Source organism: Eleginops maclovinus, chromosome 19 (genome assembly GCF_036324505.1).
Source record: "Eleginops maclovinus isolate JMC-PN-2008 ecotype Puerto Natales chromosome 19, JC_Emac_rtc_rv5, whole genome shotgun sequence".
NCBI classification, from domain to species: Eukaryota; Metazoa; Chordata; class Actinopteri; order Perciformes; family Eleginopidae; genus Eleginops; species Eleginops maclovinus.
In genome coordinates, this window is record NC_086367.1 from 15,477,638 (window position 1) to 15,499,729 (window position 22,092).

A 22,092-nucleotide genomic window follows, 5' to 3' on the forward strand; every position below is an offset into this window, starting at 1 on the left:
AAACATATAGCATTTATTCCATTGTTAAAAAACAAAACAAAAAAATACCAGAAAACCTGGAAAAATGTCCATTCTAGAGTCTCAAATTCCCAGGTTATATTTTTGAATTCTTTTTTTTTGTCAGTCCAAAACCAAAGATATTCTCTTTAATTTGATATTCAATTGAGGCAAAGGAAAAAAAGTATATTATTTAATTTGCTTCTTAACTCAATCTCTACCAAATATGTGGCATGGCCTACTGCATTTCGTTCTTATAAAGCTATGTATTAGTAACAGTGCAGTCCACAAATGTTGCAGACAGTTATAAGATTCAACATTTTGATAATAATAGGATTGATAAAAGTTACTCTGTGTAAAAGTATTTGTAAGAATGATACTCATCAACAAGGAATCCAATTAAAATGTCTCCTATTATGCTATATTTTAATAATATATTGTTGGGCAATATATACAAAAGCGTTTTGCTCAAAATACCAAACAGATCACCCATTGTAGCAAGCATCATACCCCTCTATTTCAGCCCTGTTCCTGAAGTGCTGATTCTGTGACTGTAGCTTTAAATTTGAGCTGAGCTGAAGCTGGCCACGCCCCTTCGAAGCGTCATGATCTCTCTCTGAAGAGAGAAGTTATGATGTCATATCGGCAGCAAATCTGGATCAGCTCGTTTGTACCTCCGTTTTTAGAGATGTGGGTAAGGAGGAAAAAAGAGAGGGTTGCATTTTCTGACAGTTTGTGAGTCTCCTTAAACACCGGGGGCCTGTACTACGAAGCTGGTTTTCTGGCTTACCGGGGTAACTTCGAGAGTAACTTGGTCACGTGCAGCGTATGTTGCTGGTTAACCCATACTACGAAAGTTGGATATGTTAAAACCGAGGTATGCTGCCATGGCAATATACGTAGGATCCCAAAACTGGTCTTCCCAGTTTTAGTTCTTGGTTAACCCTAGGTTTCCGATTAACCACACCCTATTTAGACACCACTCCTCCACCGACATGTCCCCTAAAGACAATGCCAGCATACCTGGACGATCCGTACGATATAGGCGCGCAGATTGTGAGGGGCTCTCTTCGGAGGGCGAGGGTATTTAGAGACCGCCACAATCCGCTGGCGTACCCGGACGATGTTCTCCATGAAAGATATAGATTCTCAGCTGAGGGAATTCGTTACCTATGCCAGCTGCTCGAGGCGGACGTCTCTAATGTAACCCGCCGAAGTCAGGCCCTCACAATCGAGCAAATGTTATGTCTTTCATTGCGCTATTTCGCCAGCGGACAATATATGTATTCCATCGGTGATGCTGAAAACCTGAGTAAGAACACTGTATGCCGGGTGATACGGAAGGTGGTACTTGCTCTCACTAAACTGGTGGATGCATTTGTTGTATTCCCTGGCCATTTGCCTGCACGTCAGATAAAAGAAGGGTTCTATGCAATCGCTGGTAATATGCCACTAATCTAAAAATAGGTAATTTGCACATTTCATAATTGTGACTGGCAACTGATTTGACTAACAAAATATCTAGGTTTCCCAAGAGTAATTGGAGCCATTGATTGTACGCACATTCCTATCAGTGCACCCCTGGGAGAGCATGAGCGGGATTTTGTGAATAGAAAGTCCAAACACACCATCAATGTCCAGGTAATACACAAGACTAACAGATTAACAGTAGGCGTACATTGTACAGTCCACGATTCATTGGAATAGGTAATGTCAACCTGTCAATTCCTGTTGTCATGTAGAATGATTTCCTGTCCTCTGCATGGGGTGGTGTCATTTACATGCGCAACAGCATGCCTCACCTGTTATGTTCCTTACCTGTGCACATATTCTTAGATGACATGCGATCACCACTATATGATCACAAGCCTGGATGCAAGGTGGCCAGGGTCAGTCCATGACTCCCGTATATTCAGAGAATCATCACTGTCTGACAGATTCCACCAAGGTAAAAGTCCTATATCGATTTACCTGAAGTAATATGCTTTAATAGTGAACATGAAATCAGTGTGACAGTTGTTTAATTTTTCCTCCATTTCATCTAAGGGCAATTTGATGGAATCCTGCTGGGGGACCGTGGCTACGCATGCATGAAGTTCCTCATCACACCATTTCCTGATCCACAAACAAGGCAACAGAGATCATTTAATCATGCACACAGTGTCACTAGGGCCAGGATCGAAATGACATTTGGCATATTGAAGGCCCGATTCGCCTGCCTGAAGGTCCTTCGGGTCAAGCCAGACAGGGCCTGCCAAACCATAGCAGCATGTGTGGTTCTTCAGAATGTCGCCACAATAAGGAAGGAAAGAGTGCCCCCTCATGATCCTCCCCCACCCCCTGATATTACTGATCCAATCACCCTGGATCATCCAACAGGCCGTGCTGTCAGGGATGCCATTACCAACCAGTTTTTCCAATGAATTGTACACACCACAAATTAAATGCACAAAAATAAAGACATGTCACACCAATCTCTGATATTATTCATTTATTAGATGACTCTCTTTCCTGCAAGAAGAAAAGGTGACGAAAAGCCAGATCAATGACACACATATAGGGTGTGGGTAGCCTATATATTAATGGAGTGATAAGACAATACCTTCTTCTCATGTTCCAGCTTTTCAATTTCTAATTCCAGCTTTCTGATCTCCAGCCTCTTCTTTGTGCGGTCCAGCTCCAGCACCTTCTTGTATAAACTGCGGACATTGTCCACTGTGGCCTACACAACCCCCACCCCATGTTGTACACATTAGCCTAGTATGCATTATATTCAGTAATTAAACAAGGAAGGAGAAACTGTACTTTGTCTGACTGTGAGGTCCCTGGGAGGGAGGCTTCAGGAGGGGAAAGCTCCTCCAAGTCCTCCTAACACACACACACACACACACACACATTGCATTAATGACACAGGTCACTTGATTCAGACAGTACTGACAAATGATGCTCACCCTCCTAGGACATTAATGTGGCATATAGTAGCAGTAAAGTGTTTTAACCTGCATGTGTGTGTCGGAGGGGGCTGTGAGGGTCTCGTCATCATCATCATCATCATCATCCTGAAAAGATTCAGAATTTTACGCTGCACCCATACTTTAGGGGTGACATAGCCTAATTTACATGTCATGGATGTTATCCATTTGAATTACCTGTGTCAGAGGATGAATGCATCCTGGTGGCTGCAGGGTTGTGATGTTTCCACCCTCGACTGCATGCAACAGAAGACACATGTTACTGATGATTCAGGGGAAGAAAGCCAAAATACTCTAACATGAAGAACGATGAATGCCATACATTACCTTGCACATAGAGGGTGGACATTTCAGCTGCCCCAGGGTTAGACTGTACCCCTGCCACCCCATCCATCATCACCCTGCCACTGTTGTTGGCTAGGGCCAACTCTTCAGCAAGAGTAAAGGAGTCTGGTGCCCTCCCTCCTCCTGTGCGCCTTATTTCTACCTTCTTCTTGTTGGCTGTTAAAGACAGACACATTTAGCTCTCTCTGACAAGACACACACACACACACACACACACACACACACACACACACACACACACACACACACACACACACACACACACACACACACACACACACACACACACACACACACACACACACACACACACACACACACACACACACACACACACACACACACACACACATTCTTACTTACCATTCTGAATGATGTTTTTGTACTTCATCTTCACCTGCTGCCAGGTCCGTTTGGCGCTGCTGGTACCTCTGGAAGTATTTAAGGGACATACACAGAATTAGTGAAGGGGACTAAACATTCAGTTGTCCTGCTTCATTTGTGGTTGCACATACGATACAGTAACGTTCCGACTGTTATTGTACATCGTCCTGACATACTGTATTCAGGTTGGGATTATTTTAACGGACATATAGAAGTAAAGAAATAGGCCTACTTACGAATTTACGCGGTCTGTAATTTGCTGCCAACACCCCAGTCGCGCCTTGTTTGCTGCCGCGGTGTTGGATTTAGCAGCCAGGGTCGGTTTATACTCTTCATAACTCCTCATTATGATCTCGCATTCCTCTTCTGTGAAATAGGGAGAGCCCGCCATGATCGAGAGTGTTTTTTTGCGCTGGTACCACCCCTTTTATGTGAACGCGCAGTAACTCTGGTTGAGTGAACACAGGTTCAGCTGATCAACTTCATAATCAGCGTCGTAGTACCGTTTAAGACCAATCAAGATGTCCAGGTTTAGTCAACCCCGGGTTACCGCGGAAACCCTGAGTTAGTTCTAAGTAGGTTGAACTCCGTTCGTAGTACAGGCCCCGGACCAGTGGCGGCTCAATCTCAAAACAAAAACAAATCTCAGGGGGGGCAATTTTTTTCTAACAATGATTAAGGTGACCCATTCAAGGTACATTAAGCAAGACCATATCAATGTGTTGTTAGATGATTAACTCAGACAGAGATCCCTCTTCTGCCCACTAGATAGCAAAACACAACAGAAATGTTTCCCCTCTGGCTACATAAGTTACAGGTGGAAACCTATGGAAGTAATATATACAGTACATATGTTAGACACAATCAACACAGTTTGACGGTAGTGCAAAGGTGCATCTAGGAGCCTTTATAAGCAGAAATTGTGTGGGTTCACAATACATTATTCTACTTATAAATATATTAATTATTTACATGAATCCAATAATGTAAGATGTAAAATAGCTAAACAGGCCAAAAGACATGTTCAGAAACAACATAAAGACAGGGGCAGCATATCGTATTTATTGACTGAACACCGTAGCATGTTTAAGACACTCATCAGAAACTTCATCTAACTGTGCCACGATGTCGACCAGTCAGAGAAAAAGGCCAGGGTTGGTGGAGCCCTCAGTTTCATCTTTGCCTCGCAAAGCTGGCTCAAACACCCCGCACAATTTCACACACTGGACAAGCCGGTTGAGGATGTGACGGTTCTTGCTCACCTCGTCATTGTGGCGATGAACAGCTAGCCAGGGGTGGCCAACCAGTCAGAGACGAAGAGACAATTATTTGACTGTGTTACTGCAAAGAGCCACATCATACACACATCGTGGATGTATGTCCGCCCACTTCTCTCTTGCCCTTTCTCTTTTTGCTCTCACCCTTTCTGTGTGCTCCAGGGGCATAGCTAGTTTTGAAGTTTGAGTGGGGTAGACTTCACCTCCAGGGGGGTCCGGGGGCATGCTTCCCCGGGCAGATTTAAAAAAAACATTTTAAAGTGAATTGCATGCTTCTGGTGCACTTTGAGAGCAAACTTAAGAGGCTACACAATACACAATAGAACTGTGTGGTCTTGGTAAGGGGAGGGGACAGAACTCTCAACACTAATGTGAGACATAAAAAAATATATATATACATTTTTCTTTTCAATTTCAAAATGTTCATTTGGGTGGGATTTTTTTTTTTTAGGTGGGCTGAAGTTCACCTAAAATAGGTATAGCTACGCCACTGGTATGCTCCCTCACTCTATTCCTCTGTGCCCCTCTCTATCTCTCACACATAGAAAATGAAAATCTAAAAATGTACAATAATTGACACACAGGCGCACACTCAAAGACAAACACTCCAATAGAGACACACTCTGTCACACAGACAGACACACATACCTCTGCTCAGCCAGACTTCTTGTAAATGTCACACACCATGATATTGACAGAAATCAGTATTAAGACTAGAGGCCAGTTATTTTCAGCCATTAAGATTGTGTGCACTGCCTCACACACACTCTCACTTAATCATGTGAAAACTATTTTTGTATTCCTATGCATGCTGGTTTTTTGAACTAAGTTGGCATTCATTGCGTTGAACACTCCTTTACAAATCTGGCTTACAATATTTAAATGTTTGTATTTAAAACAAACCCATGACTAAGGTTGGTTCAAATACTGCTTCATGACAGTTATTTAAAAAATAAATGAAGTGTATTTTAGTTAATTATCCTCTCATGATAACTATCTCAACTTTTACCTAACCCTAAGACTGGCAGAAGCTCTGCTGACAGAGATGCACTTTCTCTCTTATTTATTTCGTTATCGCGATTCAGCAACTCAGGAGTCCTTCTGTGTCGGTGGCCAGCTTTCCGTGAACAGGCCCTCTCACACACATCTACAACTGCAAAGTATTACCGTTTTGATTTGACAACTTTGTATTGAGTTATTACGGTTTTATCTGAGTTTTATTTTTCGCCGTTCAGAAGCAGATCTCTCCCTTCCCTGTCACATCGAGAGTGCAGTAGAACCCGCCTCCTGTACTGCAGGATCTGCATTCTGATTGGCTAAAGCACTTCAGTGTCAAAAACTCTGTGTAACGATTGGCCTGGAACTTGTGTGTCGTTAACCCTTTTTGAACCTGGATACATGCGCAAAAAAAAAACACACTTAAAATTCCATATGTACTGAGGAGCCGCATGAGACTGGGCAAAGAGCCGCATGCGACTCGAGAGCCGCGGGTTGGCCACCCCTGAGCTAGCCTGTATCCCTCATCCAGTTGATAGGCAATGTTCACCCTTACAAAAGACGAACATTTCAAGCAGATACCATTTGGATCTGGGATCTCAGCTCATGTTTCTTTATGTTTTCAGATCGATGGTGCATATCTGTTACACCAGTCGACGTCCAAGCATTGCTGTCTGCCATACCACCTTCATGGTGAAAAAGTAGGCAGGGATAGCAAAAGACTGCGTTGGCTACTTAACAGCCCGCTAGCCAGGTTTTTCGCTCATTCCAATTTGTAGAAAATACTCAGGTGTAGGTTTTCCCCCCTTTGTAGACACTTGTTGAATGGTTAAATTTGGTCTTGGAGGTCCTTGTTTTAATGCCAATTTATCTGGATTTGCACGCCGACTAAAATAAACTTTCAAAGACACAATGGAATTGCACTGAATGCTAGCCCTCTTGAGATCAAGTACTAAGTGACTTGATCGAAGAAGCTGCCCGCTTTTTTTCTCAGTTACGTATGAAGAAAGCGCGTAAGGACAAGCCCTCCCGGAACCCAAAGAGATTGCATTGAAAGCTCTGATATTTGAAACAAAAAAAATGCATTTTACATGAGAGTCTATGAGCGAACCCTGGGGCGATTTTCAACCTGACTGAAATCGCCCATAAAGGGGCGGGACCATGTGAAGCACGACTAGTCTGATTGGACAATGATGTTTTTGACAGATCTAACACACTGATTATGACTGCTGCTGTTAGAACAAACCAAAAAAATCTCCTCTTTTTTCCGTTGGTAGTGCGTCGCCCAAATCGCACTAATACACAAACCGCCCCTGCCGGAGACACATATTTATGTATAAAATACAGCAAAAAGTGCATTTGGCATAATAGGGGACCTTTAAATCATACAGCCCAATACCACAAATGACGCATTTTCCTCAAATGTCTTTTTAAAAACTTACCCTAATTATGCATGCAGTGTGCTTTACTGTATTTTGAGCAGAAGTAGTTCCGGGAAAAAAAACATCTATGGTGCTCCCTTTGTAGACTTCGATTAAGGGAAGTGAAATTAACATGGGCAATTTGTGGCAACATTTACTAACAGCTGATTCTATCAGACGTGGTGTACATTCACCAAGTTGACCTTTTACAGTAAGCCAAACCCTTAAAAAGACCAGCTTCTCCACCACAGAGACATGGAGTCACACAATGGGTCACTGGTGACAGTCACATGATACGAAATTTACATTGAATTTGAGAAATGAAAAATTGTTACATTTGCCAAAATAAATGGAGTGAAATGTAAAGTTGTTTTTTTATAATCTGACAATCAACCTGTTAACCATCTGTAAGAAGTAGTAAACAAGCTGTCCCCTGCATTTTAGAAAGTTAATATGTAATCCAGGGTTATTATCTAGGATACATAAATGTCATGTGCAAGCTGTTGCAGAGGAAAAAACACGATAACTTGACACCAAAGAAGTCATCCATAATGTGGAAGGTATAAAACACTAAAAACCTTTTATCTGTTTGTTGGCAGAACAAACACACAAATGCACATGCACGTGAATATCTAGGAGTGTATGCTGTATGAAAAAAGATCCTCACAGGCTTCTCTTCAACTTCTTCCATAAGCACACAAAAACCTTCATCAGCGAGTTAGAAAGTGTTCCTGTTCCTGTATAAAGTAACACTTGACTTTGTGGCTACTCAATAAATCCAACAAGCTGCTCTTTTAATATGTAAGGCCAGCATCACAAAACATTACAAAGGATCCCACACACCTTTAGCTGTATTCATGTGATTTAAGAATATGGAATCCCTTAGTTTCAGTTTGAAACCATAGGGATCAGTGCCCTTAAAAGATGCTGAACGTTGTGCCAAGAGCTGCTGATCAACTGCAGTGGTGGGAAGTGACTCAGTGCATTTACGAACTGTACAATTGTAAAGTACTACTTGAGTACTATATATTTGATACTTGTTTGCTTCAACTCAAATACGTTTCAGACGAGTCTATGACCAGGCTTAATAAAAGTGCAGAGTCGAATGTGGGCCCTTCCTCACATTACGAGTTTTACTAGGGCCAACAAAGAGATATTAACATTTGTCTTTTACTCTTTACTTCTCAACCTGGGTAGAAGTATTCAATAATTTGCAAGTGAAAAGTCCAAAAAAGGATTCAAACTTACTAGCTACAACTCACACCTCGTTGCATCACTATGTCACGTATAATAGTCACATCTGCCATATTTGTGGTGAATGAGTCATTTTACTTTGGAAGTTGCTGATATTGTTTTATCTTTTGGACACTGTGGTTCTTCCACCACTGCTTATCTGTCTTTCTATGTTTTTGCTTTTTATGATCAAGTAGTTCAAAGCTATTATATAATACAATTAAAATAGTGCTGTAATATTAATTACCCAATTAATTAAATATTTGCACAGTTTTTACAAGTAAGCCAAACATGTGTATACTGTATACATTTCTGAATCTATACACCCATGTCTGAGAAACTGGCCACAACAGGCCGTCACACGAGACAAGCTCATGGAGTTTAATGACATCTATAAACTTATAGCTTAGCTCTGAGTTTTTTCATCTTGTCACGGCATCTTTATTGTCTTGCTGACCTGAAAGCCTTGTGACAAACAGACAGACACGCAGGGACAGGGAGACTACTGGCCATCAAGAGAGCAGGGCAGAGAGAGAATCTGAACTGCAGATAACTCCCACCAAAAATAACATGACTACATCACCTCTACAAAATGTAAAAACAACTTATTCACAATCACGATGCCATCATTTGATGACTTAGAAACAAATTCCCAGCTATGTTTTCTGCTCCTCCCTTGTTATTCATTCTCCTTTAGTGTATTTAACTGCTAAAGAATAATTACTCTCATTTTCCATCGATGAATAGATACAATTTGCAGAGCTTATTGTTTCCTACAAGCAAACTAAAAACAGGATGTGTGTACTGAATCAGAAAGGAAGTCTTGAACAACTGTAAATGGAAATACCTATGAATCATAAGTCAAACACTAGCAAGTGCTGGGAATCCATCAGAATGTTTTTGAAGATATTTGTTTACAGTATTTCAGAATCTCCCAAAGCCTTTTGGTTTTAGGGAAACTTAAATGTTTCACTATAACCAAAATATTTGTTGAGAATGTGTATGTTTTTGATAATGTTTGTTTCATTTGTTTTTGTATCTTTATAAGCATAGAGGGAGGAAACACTTGAATCCGTACAATATTTTTGAGCGGAAATTATGGGTGAAAACAACTTCAATTTAAAGTACATCATTTATGAAAACAGCTTAAACAAATAAGTGGGTGTTAGCTAAAGTACCACATTCATAACCGGAAACAAGTAAGCTTTCACCTGCTACAAACACATTTTCCAGTGTGGTATAACTTGGTTGGTTACATTCAAGTAAAACATTTTTAACACATAAATAATGTAATTGCATTATGTGTCTTTTTAAAACATTCAGAAGATTTGCCAGCACTATTTGACTAAAATCAGAACAAATTCCCAACAGTGTTCTTTATAGATATCATACTAAACCACTTACAGTCTGGGTTGCTTCCTTCTGTTTGATTCCCCAAAATAAAACTGCAGTAACTAATAAAGTTTTTTTAGAAGAGCATTTCATGACTTTTAGCTATGTTTTCCAAAACCTGTGAATCATGCAATTTTCTTATAATTCATGACTTGGCCGTTCCCCTTTTCAATAATTGACACTCTCTTTCACTTTATGAGCAGCTGACAGTCGCCTGACTGGACTGCAAGTCATAACTTCAGTCAGCTATATAACAAGGTCTCTCTAACACAGCCCTGCATCTCCTACAGGTGGATATACCTCAAACTTCACATCAACACGACATAGCGGCAGGTAAGCAACCACAGCAGACACAATAGATAACAAAATCAGATGGAGAAGCGCACACACTTCCTGTGCTGCAGGTGCATTGACGCAAAATACTCAGAGAGAAAGAATTTGACGGAGAGATAAAACAGAGGTTCTAAGGAACCGGGACCTAGAGATGAAACAGAGATACCGTGAATGTGACTCCCAATTTCATGACCAAAAAAAGTTTGTGGGCAGGGCTGAAGTAAAAGACTTTAACCTCAACCTGTGTATTTTTCAGCAGATTTTCTTTTTCTGCTTGTGTGTCAGTCAGGATGAAGCTGTTGCTGCTTGCTGCTGCTCTGGCCGTGGCCAGCTGTGCCACAATCTCCCTGGAAGACCTGGAGTTCCATGCCTGGAAACTCAAGTTTGGTGAGATAATCTTATCAGACTTGTTTTGTGGTCTGTTGTCAAATACAGTATTATTCTTCTTTACTGGGAAAATACTGCAGTGAGGTCTACCTACTTACTTATAATACAGTAACTGTGTTCTCATTTACACACCTGAAGGTATTCGCTAAAGGTAATTGTAATCTGCCAACATAGTAAGACGTTTTTAGACAATAAAGTGAAATCTTTGAACTGGAAGAGGATTCATGGATTGATCATTTATCATAGAATATTTCCTTATCTGATTGGCAGGAAGGTCCTACAATTCTCCGACAGAGGAAGCTCAGCGTAGGGAAATCTGGCTCAGCAACCGCAGACTGGTGCTGGTGCACAACATCATGGCTGATCAGGGCATCAAGTCCTACCGCCTTGGCATGACCTACTTTGCTGACATGGTATGAACTGAAAAACAGAAATGTCGTTTTGCCATCTGTTAGATTAAAAACTTTTACCATTTGTGACATTCAGTTATCATTGTCTAGTTTGTGAGAAGGCAGGGAACCGATATTAGGTTAAAGACCCTAACAATGGACACTTTTGCTCTTCTCAACCAGGAAAATGCAGAGTACAGGCGTGTGATTTCAAAGGGTTGCCTCGGCTCGTTCAACACATCTCAGCCTCGCACTGGCTCTGCTTTCCTCCGACTGCCTGGAGTAATGGATCTGCCAAAAAGTGTTGACTGGAGGGATAAGGGATATGTCACTGATGTCAAGGATCAGAAGCAGTGTGGTTCCTGCTGGGCCTTCAGTGCAGTAAGTAAAAACATCACCTGGTGTCCTCTCTTTTGCACAAAACTTTGCACAATTGTCTTGTGGTTTAAATTTCAATACATTCTCTTTCAGACTGGCTCACTGGAGGGTCAGAACTTCAGGAAGAAAGGGAAGTTGGTGTCTCTGAGCGAGCAGCAGCTGGTAGACTGCTCTGGCGACTATGGAAATTATGGTTGTGATGGAGGACTGATGGACAACGCCTTTAAGTATATTAAAGCTAATGGAGGGATAGACACCGAGGATTCCTACCCTTATGAAGCTGAGGTAAGCAGCAAGCAGTTTGGTGTAAATTTAAATGTTAAACATCCAGATGTCAGACAGCCATTTGTCATTATCATGGTATAAAAAAAAGATGATGGAGATGGAAATCAAACTTCAATCCTCCATGTATGAAATGTGCAGTACTGCAATCTTGGGGCCTAATGCATCGTGACCCAAAACAGACTTCTGTGCAAAGTGATGTGACGAAGAAATCAATCTCTTCGTGCTCAGAGTTGTAGTTAAAAGAAAGTTTGTGAATTACAAAATATTGTTCCCTATTCCTTAGGATGGACAGTGCCATTACAACCCTAACACTATTGGTGCCACATGCACAGGCTATGTAGATGTGAACCAAGGAGACGAAGATGCTTTGAAGGAGGCTGTGGCCACCATCGGACCTGTGTCTGTGGCCATTGACGCTTCTCAGGAATCCTTCCAGCTGTATCAGTCAGGTGAACAGTAATAAATTATTCTTTACTGCCAGAAAATATACTTATCAAGTATATAAAGCAATGGAGGGTTATCCTTTTTTTTTTTACCTAAAGACATGTCTGTCTAATTTGGTTTTGTGTGTTTCTAGGAGTATATGATGAGCCACAGTGCAGCAGCTCAGAGTTGGACCACGGTGTACTGGCTGTGGGTTATGGTAGTGACAATGGACATGATTACTGGCTGGTGAAAAACAGGTAAATGCCATTAAGATGTTGCTCATATTTAACATTTTCGACTGTTGTATGCTAGCACCTAGAAGTGGGAACAGACAGTTGTCAACCTCTTCACCTTAAATTGAATTGCCACTATTAATTCTCTGATCAGAAAACCTATCACTATTTATCTGTCTGTTCTTGTTACCACGGTGATTCTTTACATAGAGCAGATGTATATTGTTGGTAATGTGTTTGTTTCTGTAGCTGGGGCCTAGAATGGGGAGACAAGGGATACATCAGGATGAGCAGGAACAAACACAACCAGTGTGGCATTGCTTCTGCATCCAGCTACCCCCTGGTCTGAGCAGGTGAGAGCAAACTTTCTTTTCTTATTACAAAATGCAATATGAAAATGCAATCTAAACAAGGGTGTCTGCACGGATGTATCCTGAATACCGTGTGTAAGCGCTCTAATGTCTATTTACTGGTTGTAATTCATGTTTTTTTGATTTTCAGGTCAAGAAAAGCCGTAAGTGAGGTGGAAGAAAGTGAAGCAGATTTAACTGACATTGAAAAAATAAACCAAGTAATGGAAAAATATGTACGATTGTTTTTTCATGAAAGTTAGTTAGGTACAGATTTTTTTTCTGCACTTTAAATGCAATAAATGTAGCTTAAAATAAACTGATTTAAATTGAGAGATACAAAAATAAACATTTACACTCCAATAATTTGGCCTTGTTTATTCTCCACCCTTATGTTAGTAGGCATTTCTTGATGTGTATTTTCTTGGTCAACAGAAAGCAAAATCTGTCTAAAGTGCAGCATGATAACTGACTGCTAAAAGGTAATAATCATGTAAAAAAAAAAGCTGTTTCCTGTATTTTAAACAGTTAATATGTAATTTCCAAAGCTATTAACTAAGTATCATTAATATTATCGTAGACATTTGACATAAGTCTTATTTAATTATATATATATATATATATATATATATATAGGTCAAGTAATTACTTCCCTGGTTTGATTTCCCCAGTATGTTAACTACGGCTGTCTTTCCCAGGCTTTTGTAACACCTTTAATACAAAACACTGCCAACCTTATCTTCTCTAGAGACAGGAGGTTCAAGCAAATTATCATACGGATGTTCCCTGATATAATTAAGCATACCTTATGTCCTTTGTTTTAGCTTCCTGTAAATTGCTTTGTTGTATGCAGGTTGCCCCTCTGGCTAATTGTTCTCCAATACTCTTCAGAATGTTGAATTTGATTGGCTGTTCCCCTTCTTCCTTCCCTTTAAGAATCTGGTTTAATGTTTGATCAGGGTCAGATCCTTGTACGACATTGGTTGTGCAGGTTATCTGGCCTCCCGCTGGAATTGATTCTGTTAAATGCTCTACTCTTTATTAAATAACAGAACTTTGATTTGAAGCTTTTAGATTTGTTCTTTTCTTACCAGAAGGTGATTAAGTGTGGAATTTCCACAACAAATATCATGTGCAAGCTGCAGACAAATAAAACACATCCACATGCAACCAAAATAAGTGATCTACAAAGTGGCAGTTGTGTTGCCGGAAAACAATGAAAACCTATTTTCTGTTTGTCTGCAAAATCAAACAATTCTTCAGCAACTTTACACACACAAACGGACATGTAATTGAACATCTAGGTGTATACTTCATATGTTATTTCCCACCTCTTTCTCGAGACTGCATAAGCACACAAAAACCTTGATCTTTGAATTTAGAAAGTGCTCCTTCTGTATTTGGGTTGTGCAGTTTCATGACAAATGATGCTCTATCAACGAAGCCAGATAAAACCATACCATTTAATACAATTCAAAAATGCCTTAAGGACATTCACATTTTTAAAGCCTTCAGCTTACAGCAGATTTTGCCAATGACACTTACATTTTAGGAGATTTTCCAGTGACACTGACAATTGGCCAACTTAACCTTCCCTGAACGTCAAAAAGCCTTCCGGTCCCAGCTGTGTGCCTCACGTTTTAGTGTGCCCTTTTCCTTTGTGTATTGAGCTTTTCGCAGCGTTTTGTTTATGCAGCGCTTTTAGTAAACGCTGCCAGTGTGTTGTCATGTTAGTGAAGATGTGTTTTCATTTGCATCTGTTTTGACACAGTTGTGTTTTTATATTTGGATAGTTTTTGAAAGTGCAGCGCATTTCTCCTAAAGTAATTATTGTGGGCTGTTGTAGCGTGTTAGCATGTTAGTCGGCCACTGTAGTTTTCTCACATAGAGGCATCACAGGAAACCACAGACAGGAACTGAAGGATCCCAAATGACAAAGCTGCTGATTAACTATCTTTTAACAAAAGTTTAGAGGAATTGTTGACCATGACGTATTTTACTAAATAAATGAGCATTTAGCAATTTCTGTTATCATTTATTACTCTCCCACCCCATTTTTCTCTTCCACTTTAAAAACAGCCAACAGTATAGTACATGAATATATGTGTTATATGTTTTATTGAGTGTTGTTTTGTAAACACGAGTATCAGGGTCAGCGTGAGTGTCCTCTCGGTCAACTTTCATCACCACAAACAATGTTGAAACCAGATTATGATAATTCAACTTTCCAAAGAACAGATTCAGAGTGAATAAGTGAATCATGTAAGGTTAGGTTATATCTGTCACTATAACAGAGCTCCATAAGAGGGTCCCATAACAAAGCCCTGCATCACCTACAGGTGGACATACCTCAACAGCACATCAATCCAAGAGAGGTAGGAAAGCAACTACAGCCGACAAAAAAGGGAACAAACTGTTAGACAAGTGAAAACACTATGTGTACTGCAGGTGAACAGAGATTCAAAGGAAGCCGGAAATACAGCTGAAACATTGATAGAATAAAGGTGAACATTTTGTGAGAGAGGAAGTGAACCTGTGTGGTTTCCTGCAAGTTACAAAGTACGTGTTTGTTTTACTCTGCTTGTGTGTCAGTCAAGATGAAGCTGTTGCTGGTTGCTGCAGCTGCTCTGGCCGTGGCCAGCTGTGCCACCATCTCCTCGGATGAGCTGGAGTTCCATGCATGGAAAGTCAAGTTTGGTGGGACAATTTTCAGTGAATCGTTTTAATGATTGTGTTCTGTTTTCGTACTGAGTAGATCTGGGATGGAAAAACTGCCTGCGACACATCTAAAGGTCTAAAGTAAAGGGATTTGTAATCAGCTTTCGTGTTAAGAATTGTACAGCATACATTTTAGTTTTTTAGTTAATAAGGGGGAGTCTAAACCGGATTATTTATTTGGTTAATTATTCATCATGGATTGTTTTTCCCTTTTTTCTCTGATTGGCAGAAAAGTCCTACATCTCTCTGGCAGAGGAAGCTCAGCGCAAGGAAATCTGGCTCAACAACCGCAGACTGGTGCTGGAGCACAACATCATGGCTGATCAGGGCATCAAGTCCTACCGGCTTGGCATGACCACCTTTGCTGACATGGTAGGAACAGAAAAACACAAATGTAGTTTCTGCAGTAATTTAGTTTGAAACTCTTGGCATTTATGAGAATTGATCTCTCTGGTTGTAATCAGCATGTGAGGATGCAGTGAATGCTGTTTTGGTTAAAGACCCTAATAAGTGACTTTCGTCCCTCCTTATCAGGAAAATGAAGAGTACAGACGGATGATTTCCCAGGGTTGCGTTGGTTTTTTCAACACTTCTCTTCATAAAACTGGCTCTGCTTTTCTCCGACTGCCTGAAGGAATTGATCTGCCCACCAGTGTTGATTGGAGGGATGAGGGATATGTCACTGAAGTCAAGAATCAAAAGCAGTGTGGCTCCTGCTGGGCCTTCAGTGCAGTATTTACAAACCTTACTTTGTCTCCTCTCTTTTGGTAATACAGGAAACTTTACATCAATGTCTTCCTGTCTTATTTAACTAATTTCTCCTCCAGACTGGCTCGCTGGAGGGTCAGAACTACAGGAAAACAGGAATGCTGGTGTCTCTGAGTGCGCAACAGCTGGTAGATTGCAGCAATTCAAATTATGGTTGCAAGGGAGGGTGGATGAACAACGCCTTTTGGTACATTTCAACCAACGGAGGGATAGAAAGTGAAAACTCCTACCCTTATGAGGCTATGGTAAACAAAAAACATCTTTAAATGTACTGCATCCTGTGTAAAATAGAAATGTGTCATTATCATGCCAAAATGTATAGTTGAAGATGGAACTCGAGTTCAAAATGTTGGGCCTCCATTTAAAACATTTCCACATAAACTTTTTTAAGAAGAATGTCAATTGCATATTTTTTTCTTTTCAAATAGGATGGCATGTGCCGTCACAATCCTGCCTATAGCGCTACCACATGCACAGGCTTTGTCAACTTGAACCGAGGAGACGAAGCTGCTTTGGAGGAAGCTGTGGCCACCGTGGGACCTGTGTCTGTGGCCATTGATGCTTCTCATCCAACCTTCCAGCTGTATCACTCAGGTGAAAGGTTATAATGGGCCTGACTGAGGCTGTGAAGTACAGTCCATTTACCATTTATAAATAATTATTCTCTGTAAGAAAATGTTATCAAATATATATTTTTTTACCTAAACATATTGGTGTCTAATCTAGGCTATTGTGTTTCTAGGGCTGTATGATGAGCCAGCATGCAGTAGCACATTGTTGAACCATGCTGTTCTGGTTGTGGGTTACGACAGCCGTTCCTTGATCTATAATCGGTACTGGCTGGTCAAGAACAGGTAAACACCAAAATATGTCGATCATCTATGCACTGTTTACTGCTAACAATTAAACCCCATAGACTTAACTTGCAATATTTGTTGTATATTATTTTTCGCTCATCAAAAAAACAATCGATATATACAGTGGGGCAAAAAAGTATTTAGTCAGCCACCAATTGTGCAAGTTCTCCCATTTCAAAGATGAGAGATGCCTGTATTTTTTATCATAGGTACACTTCAACTATGAGAGACAGAATGAGAAAAAAAATCCAGAAAATCACATTGTAGGATTTTTAAAGAATTTATTTTCAAATTATTGTGGAAAATAAGTATTAAATAGTATATAAGTATAACAAAAGTTAATCTCAATACTTTGTTATATACCCTTTGTTGGCAATGACAGAGGTCAAACGTTTTCTGTAAGTCTTCACAAGGTTTTCACACACTGTTGCTGGTATTTTGGCCCATTCCTCCATGCAGATCTCCTCTAAAGCAGTGATGTTTTGGGGCTGTCGCTGGGCAACACGGACTTTCAACTCCCTCCAAAGATTTTCTATGGGGTTGAGATCTGGAGACTGGCTAGGCCACTCCAGGACCTTGAAATGCTTCTTACGAAGCCACTCCTTCGTTGCCCTGGCGGTGTGTTTGGGATCATTGTCATGCTGAAAGACCCAGCCACGCTTCATCTTCAGTGCCCTTGCTGATGGAAGGAGGTTTTCACTCAAAATCTCACGATACATGGCCCCATTCATTCTTTCCTTTACACGGATCAGTCGTCCTGGTCCCTTTGCAGAAAAACAGCCCCAAAGCATGATGTTTCCACCCCCATGCTTCACAGTAGGTATGGTGTTCTTTGGATGCAACTCTGCATTCTTTCTCCTCCAAACACGACGAGTTGAGTTTTTACCAAAAAGTTCTATTTTGGTTTCATCTGACCATATGACATTCTCCCAATCCTCTTCTGGATCATCCAAATGCCCTCTAGCAAACTTCAGACGGGCCTGGACATGTACTGGCTTAAGCAGGGGGACACGTCTGGAAGTGCAGGATTTAAGTCCCTGGCGGTGTAGTGTGTTACTGATGGTAGCCTCTGTTACTTTGGTCCCAGCTCTCTGCAGGTCATTCACTAGGTCCCCCCGTGTGGTTCTGGGATTTTTGCTCACCGTTCTTGTGATCATTTTGACCCCACGGGGTGAGATCTTGCGTGGAGCCCCAGATCGAGGGAGATTAGCAGTGGTCTTGTATGTCTTCCATTTTCTAATAATTGCTCCCACAGTTGATTTCTTCACACCAAGCTGCTTACCTATTGCAGATTCAGTTTTCCCAGCCTGGTGCAGGTCTACAATTTTGTCTCTGGTCTCCTTTGACAGCTCTTTGGTCTTGGCCATAGTGGAGTTTGGAGTATGACTGTTTGAGGTTGTGGACAGGTGTCTTTTATACTGATAACGAGTTCAAAAAGGTGCCATTAATACAGGTAATGAGTGGAGGACAGAGGAGCCTCTTTAAGAAGAAGTTACAGGTCTGTGAGAGCCAGAAATCTTGCTTGTTTGTAGGTGACCAAATACTTATTTTACCGAGGAATTTACCAATTAATTCTTTAAAAATCAGACAATGTGACTTCCTGGATTTTTTTTCTCATTCTGTCTCTCATAGTTGAGGTATACCTATGATAAAAATTACAGGCCTCTCTCATCTTTTTAAATGGGAGAACTTGCACAGTTGGTGGCTGACTAAATACTTTTTTGCCCCACTGTACATATACTTGCTGTTGGTTCAAATATTGTGATTCTTTAAATAGAGGGGCTGAATGTTTTTGGCAACCTTTTTTTTTGGTTTTTCTATAGCTGGGGCCTCGGATGGGGAGAACAGGGATACATAAGGATGAGTAAGGACAAATATAACCAGTGTGGCATTGCTACTACAGCTAGCTACCCCCTGGTCTGAGCAGGTGAGAGCAGACCTTCTTTCTTTATGACCAAATGCTTTTTCAAGATGCTATTTAAATAAGCTTAACTTCTGGGAGTCTGCACAGATGTATCCAAAATAATGTGTGAATGCAATCTGCACTTTAATGTCTATTTACTGATTGTTATTCATGTTTATTAGATTTTCAGGTCAAGGACAGAGAAACATTATGGAGTTATGGTTATGAAACTATTCTTGAAAAATGTAGAGAATAAAAAATAAACATTTATATGTTAATCATGTTGTCGTTTTAATTTTCCAACTAAATATTAGTACTGATGCATTGATATATATTTTGTTTATTATTAACAAAAATTACATGACTAATGTGCATTATGGTTCCTGGAGGATGACACTTTGATCTTTCCGTGCCACCACGGTTCACATTTGTTTTTTAGAGAAATGTCTCAAAATCCAGCAGCTGTAGCAAGACATCACTTTTAATCAGTTTTCTCCGATTTTTAAATGATTGCATTTTCTTATTGTTCCTTTGACTGTGCAATACTTGTCTTACTTAAAAATGACTGAATAAGGTCCAATGATTATTTAAAACACATTGCTTTTTTAAAATCTTGATTTGCTTACAGTAAACCTGACAGTTATTTCCTGTTACTCAGTCTCGGTGGAACAACCCACCACATGTCCTGTTGAGGGTACGACAACTCCGCAGAATATGTTGCTTGATGCAGCGTGCAAATGCAAAGGATGAGTCTTGCACCTGATACTTGAAGTTGTTTGCTTTTCCAGACAGAAATTCAAGGTCAAAAGACAACATAAACATAACTATGAAAAATGTTATCCTCTTCAGCTTATTGCTTTTCAAACTGTGCATTGTATTCTTTAAAACAATTGATTAATGTGTGCTCACATCTATTGTAAATGTCTAAATTACAACTGTCTTAAGATCCCCCGAGTACATGAAGTAACTTACACTTATCTGCCCTTTATGTCTACCAAGCAGGTAACCTCAGCCAAGTCTGAGTTTTACAATAGCTGTGCAAAACACATACAGTAAAAAAGAGGCTTTTAACACTATAAATGTATTGTTTTGGTCATAGTTTGCGGATACGTGCACATGGCGTAACACTGCTTCAGGGCGACTATGGCTGCAAGGAAGCGTGGTCGTCTTTCAACCAGAAGGTTGTGGGTTAGATCCAAACCCCAGCAGTCAACATGTCGATGTATCCTTGGGCAAGATATTTAACCCTGAGTTGCTCCTGATGGCCTGGCTAACGGTGTATGAATGTGAATGAAAGTTAGTTCCCTAGCGCACGTGGCACTGATGAATGGGTGTGAATGGGTGAATGACCTGTAGTATGTAAAGCTCTTTGAAGGGTCGAAAAGACTTGATAAAACGCTATGTAAGTACAGTCCATTTACCATTCAGACAGGTTGAAAGTTTATAGAAGGAAGCATATTTCATTCTCATATCGTGAGGCTTTATCTCATTGTTCCTTGATTAAACTAGTTTTGACTGAAATAAATGATTCACCTAAAATAACTGTGTTTGTTTATCAAAAAGTCTGACTTTATACTTAGATGCTGCCTCTAATACTGACTCATATTGACGTGAAAACTGATCCTGTGGCCTTTGGCCTGCAAACCACAGGTGAAAGATAAAAGATGTGGGCAGGGAATTTCAGATGAGCAGCAAGTATAATTTGGTGAAAGAATATCTTCTCTTTGGTCGTACAGATTTTGGTCTTAGAATTTTCTAGCTCAGTCTTTACAGGATACATTTGTACTTTCTTTAGCGGTTTGTAAAAGGTTGCCGTAGACTAATTTATCATATACAGGTGGAGAAGCAACAGGAAGAGGTAAAAGTGAAAGGAGATCTGTGTGGTAAATGTTCTTTTTGTGCCTCTACTGTGATATTTTAACATGCCTTCATGTTCAAAAAGTGCTTTATTTTTCTCATGCGGCCTGTTCTGTAACACCTCTTTTCACATTCTGTCTGAAACGAGAGCCCAGTCTGCTGTGATTGGTTAGCAGGCTGGCACTGTTGTGATTGGTCAACAGCTTAGAGCTATCCCTCCCGTTAGCTTAGCCTATCAGATACAATGCTGCCAAGAGATGTGCTTGCGTTACAAAGTTATGTCACTATGTTACAGAGGAAGATGGTTTGCAGACCATTTACTTGCACAAAAACCTAAATAACACACTACAGGAAAGGGAAAACCCCAAAAAGCATAATAGGGCACCTTTAACCTTTACAGTAGTTTAGCATAATGAAAGAGAGCTGAAAAGAGGTAGTAATAACCCACTTTTGCTTTTAAACTCATTCTAGATTTCAGAGATATGCCTCAGCTGTGTACAGTATTTTGAAATACATTTCACATATAAACTGTAATTATGAAACTGCAGAAAAGGAGCCATGAAAGAAATATATGTATCCTACAAAACCATCGATACTAAAAGAAATTCTAATACATCACAGAATGTGGAGTGTGGGAATAAGTCATAGTACATTTTCTTGGCCTGTGCTGAGTTCTGATGGATCAACTTAAAGCAACAACAGCAGGCTAAACATATTCCTTGCTTACTATTTATTTTCTCCTCTTCGGGTGTATAACATTTGTAATCTAAAAGCTGCATACTCACTTTTCCAGCTTGGCCCCAAGCACAGTTACAGACAAAGGTTTTGCCAGAGAAGATGATTTCATTAAGCTTGCCTTTATTCCAATGTAACTGTAATCTTTTCCCCCCACCCACTGCCACCCAAGCTCTGCCCTCAGTAACAGCCATCAAAGTATATATGCATACATCCTATTTCCTTTACCCATCAATGTCAAGCTGGTATCCTAACATTGTTTCCAGGGTAATGTGTACAAATTCTTGTTAATACATATGTGAATAAAATAATACCATGACAAAATCCTTCTTTCAATTGCAATTTGTAATGCTTCAGGGTTTTGCTTGTAATCTAGCTGGACAGCAGTACCTCAGCTTTCATTTTTGCATCTCTTTTGAACCTTAGGCTGCAGAAGGTTGAATCTTTTATCTGTAA

At 40.3% G+C, this 22,092-nt stretch overlaps 3 protein-coding genes across 3 annotated transcripts; 2 read left to right on the top strand and 1 right to left on the bottom strand.

Moving 5' to 3' along the window:
* The first annotated feature begins 766 nt into the window (after window positions 1-766).
* LOC134882046 (putative nuclease HARBI1) lies at window positions 767-2,471 on the top strand. The gene is made up of 4 exons (XM_063909711.1): window positions 767-1,438; window positions 1,523-1,638; window positions 1,834-1,945; window positions 2,044-2,471. Exons 1-4 carry the CDS (start codon window positions 1,009-1,011, stop codon window positions 2,418-2,420), a joined length of 1,035 nt encoding a protein of 344 aa, XP_063765781.1. The 5' UTR covers window positions 767-1,008; the 3' UTR covers window positions 2,421-2,471.
* Window positions 2,472-2,473: 2 nt separating this feature from the next.
* On the bottom strand, window positions 2,474-4,299 carry LOC134882047 (myb/SANT-like DNA-binding domain-containing protein 4). Its single transcript, XM_063909712.1, has 7 exons — window positions 3,935-4,299; window positions 3,678-3,745; window positions 3,297-3,470; window positions 3,147-3,205; window positions 2,997-3,056; window positions 2,803-2,865; window positions 2,474-2,719 (listed from the first exon to the last, which is right to left on the bottom strand). The coding sequence occupies exons 1-7, from the start codon at window positions 4,087-4,089 to the stop codon at window positions 2,570-2,572; spliced, it is 729 nt and encodes a 242-aa protein (XP_063765782.1). The 5' UTR covers window positions 4,090-4,299; the 3' UTR covers window positions 2,474-2,569.
* Window positions 4,300-10,200: 5,901 nt separating this feature from the next.
* On the top strand, window positions 10,201-20,094 carry ctsl.1 (cathepsin L.1). The gene is made up of 16 exons (XM_063908285.1): window positions 10,201-10,350; window positions 10,636-10,737; window positions 11,008-11,150; window positions 11,310-11,507; window positions 11,598-11,789; window positions 12,073-12,238; window positions 12,367-12,472; window positions 12,698-12,794; window positions 15,351-15,495; window positions 15,746-15,888; window positions 16,051-16,248; window positions 16,344-16,529; window positions 16,713-16,878; window positions 17,027-17,138; window positions 18,965-19,068; window positions 19,703-20,094. The coding sequence occupies exons 2-15, from the start codon at window positions 10,641-10,643 to the stop codon at window positions 19,062-19,064; spliced, it is 2,049 nt and encodes a 682-aa protein (XP_063764355.1). The 5' UTR covers window positions 10,201-10,350; window positions 10,636-10,640; the 3' UTR covers window positions 19,065-19,068; window positions 19,703-20,094.
* Window positions 20,095-22,092: the final 1,998 nt, after the last annotated feature.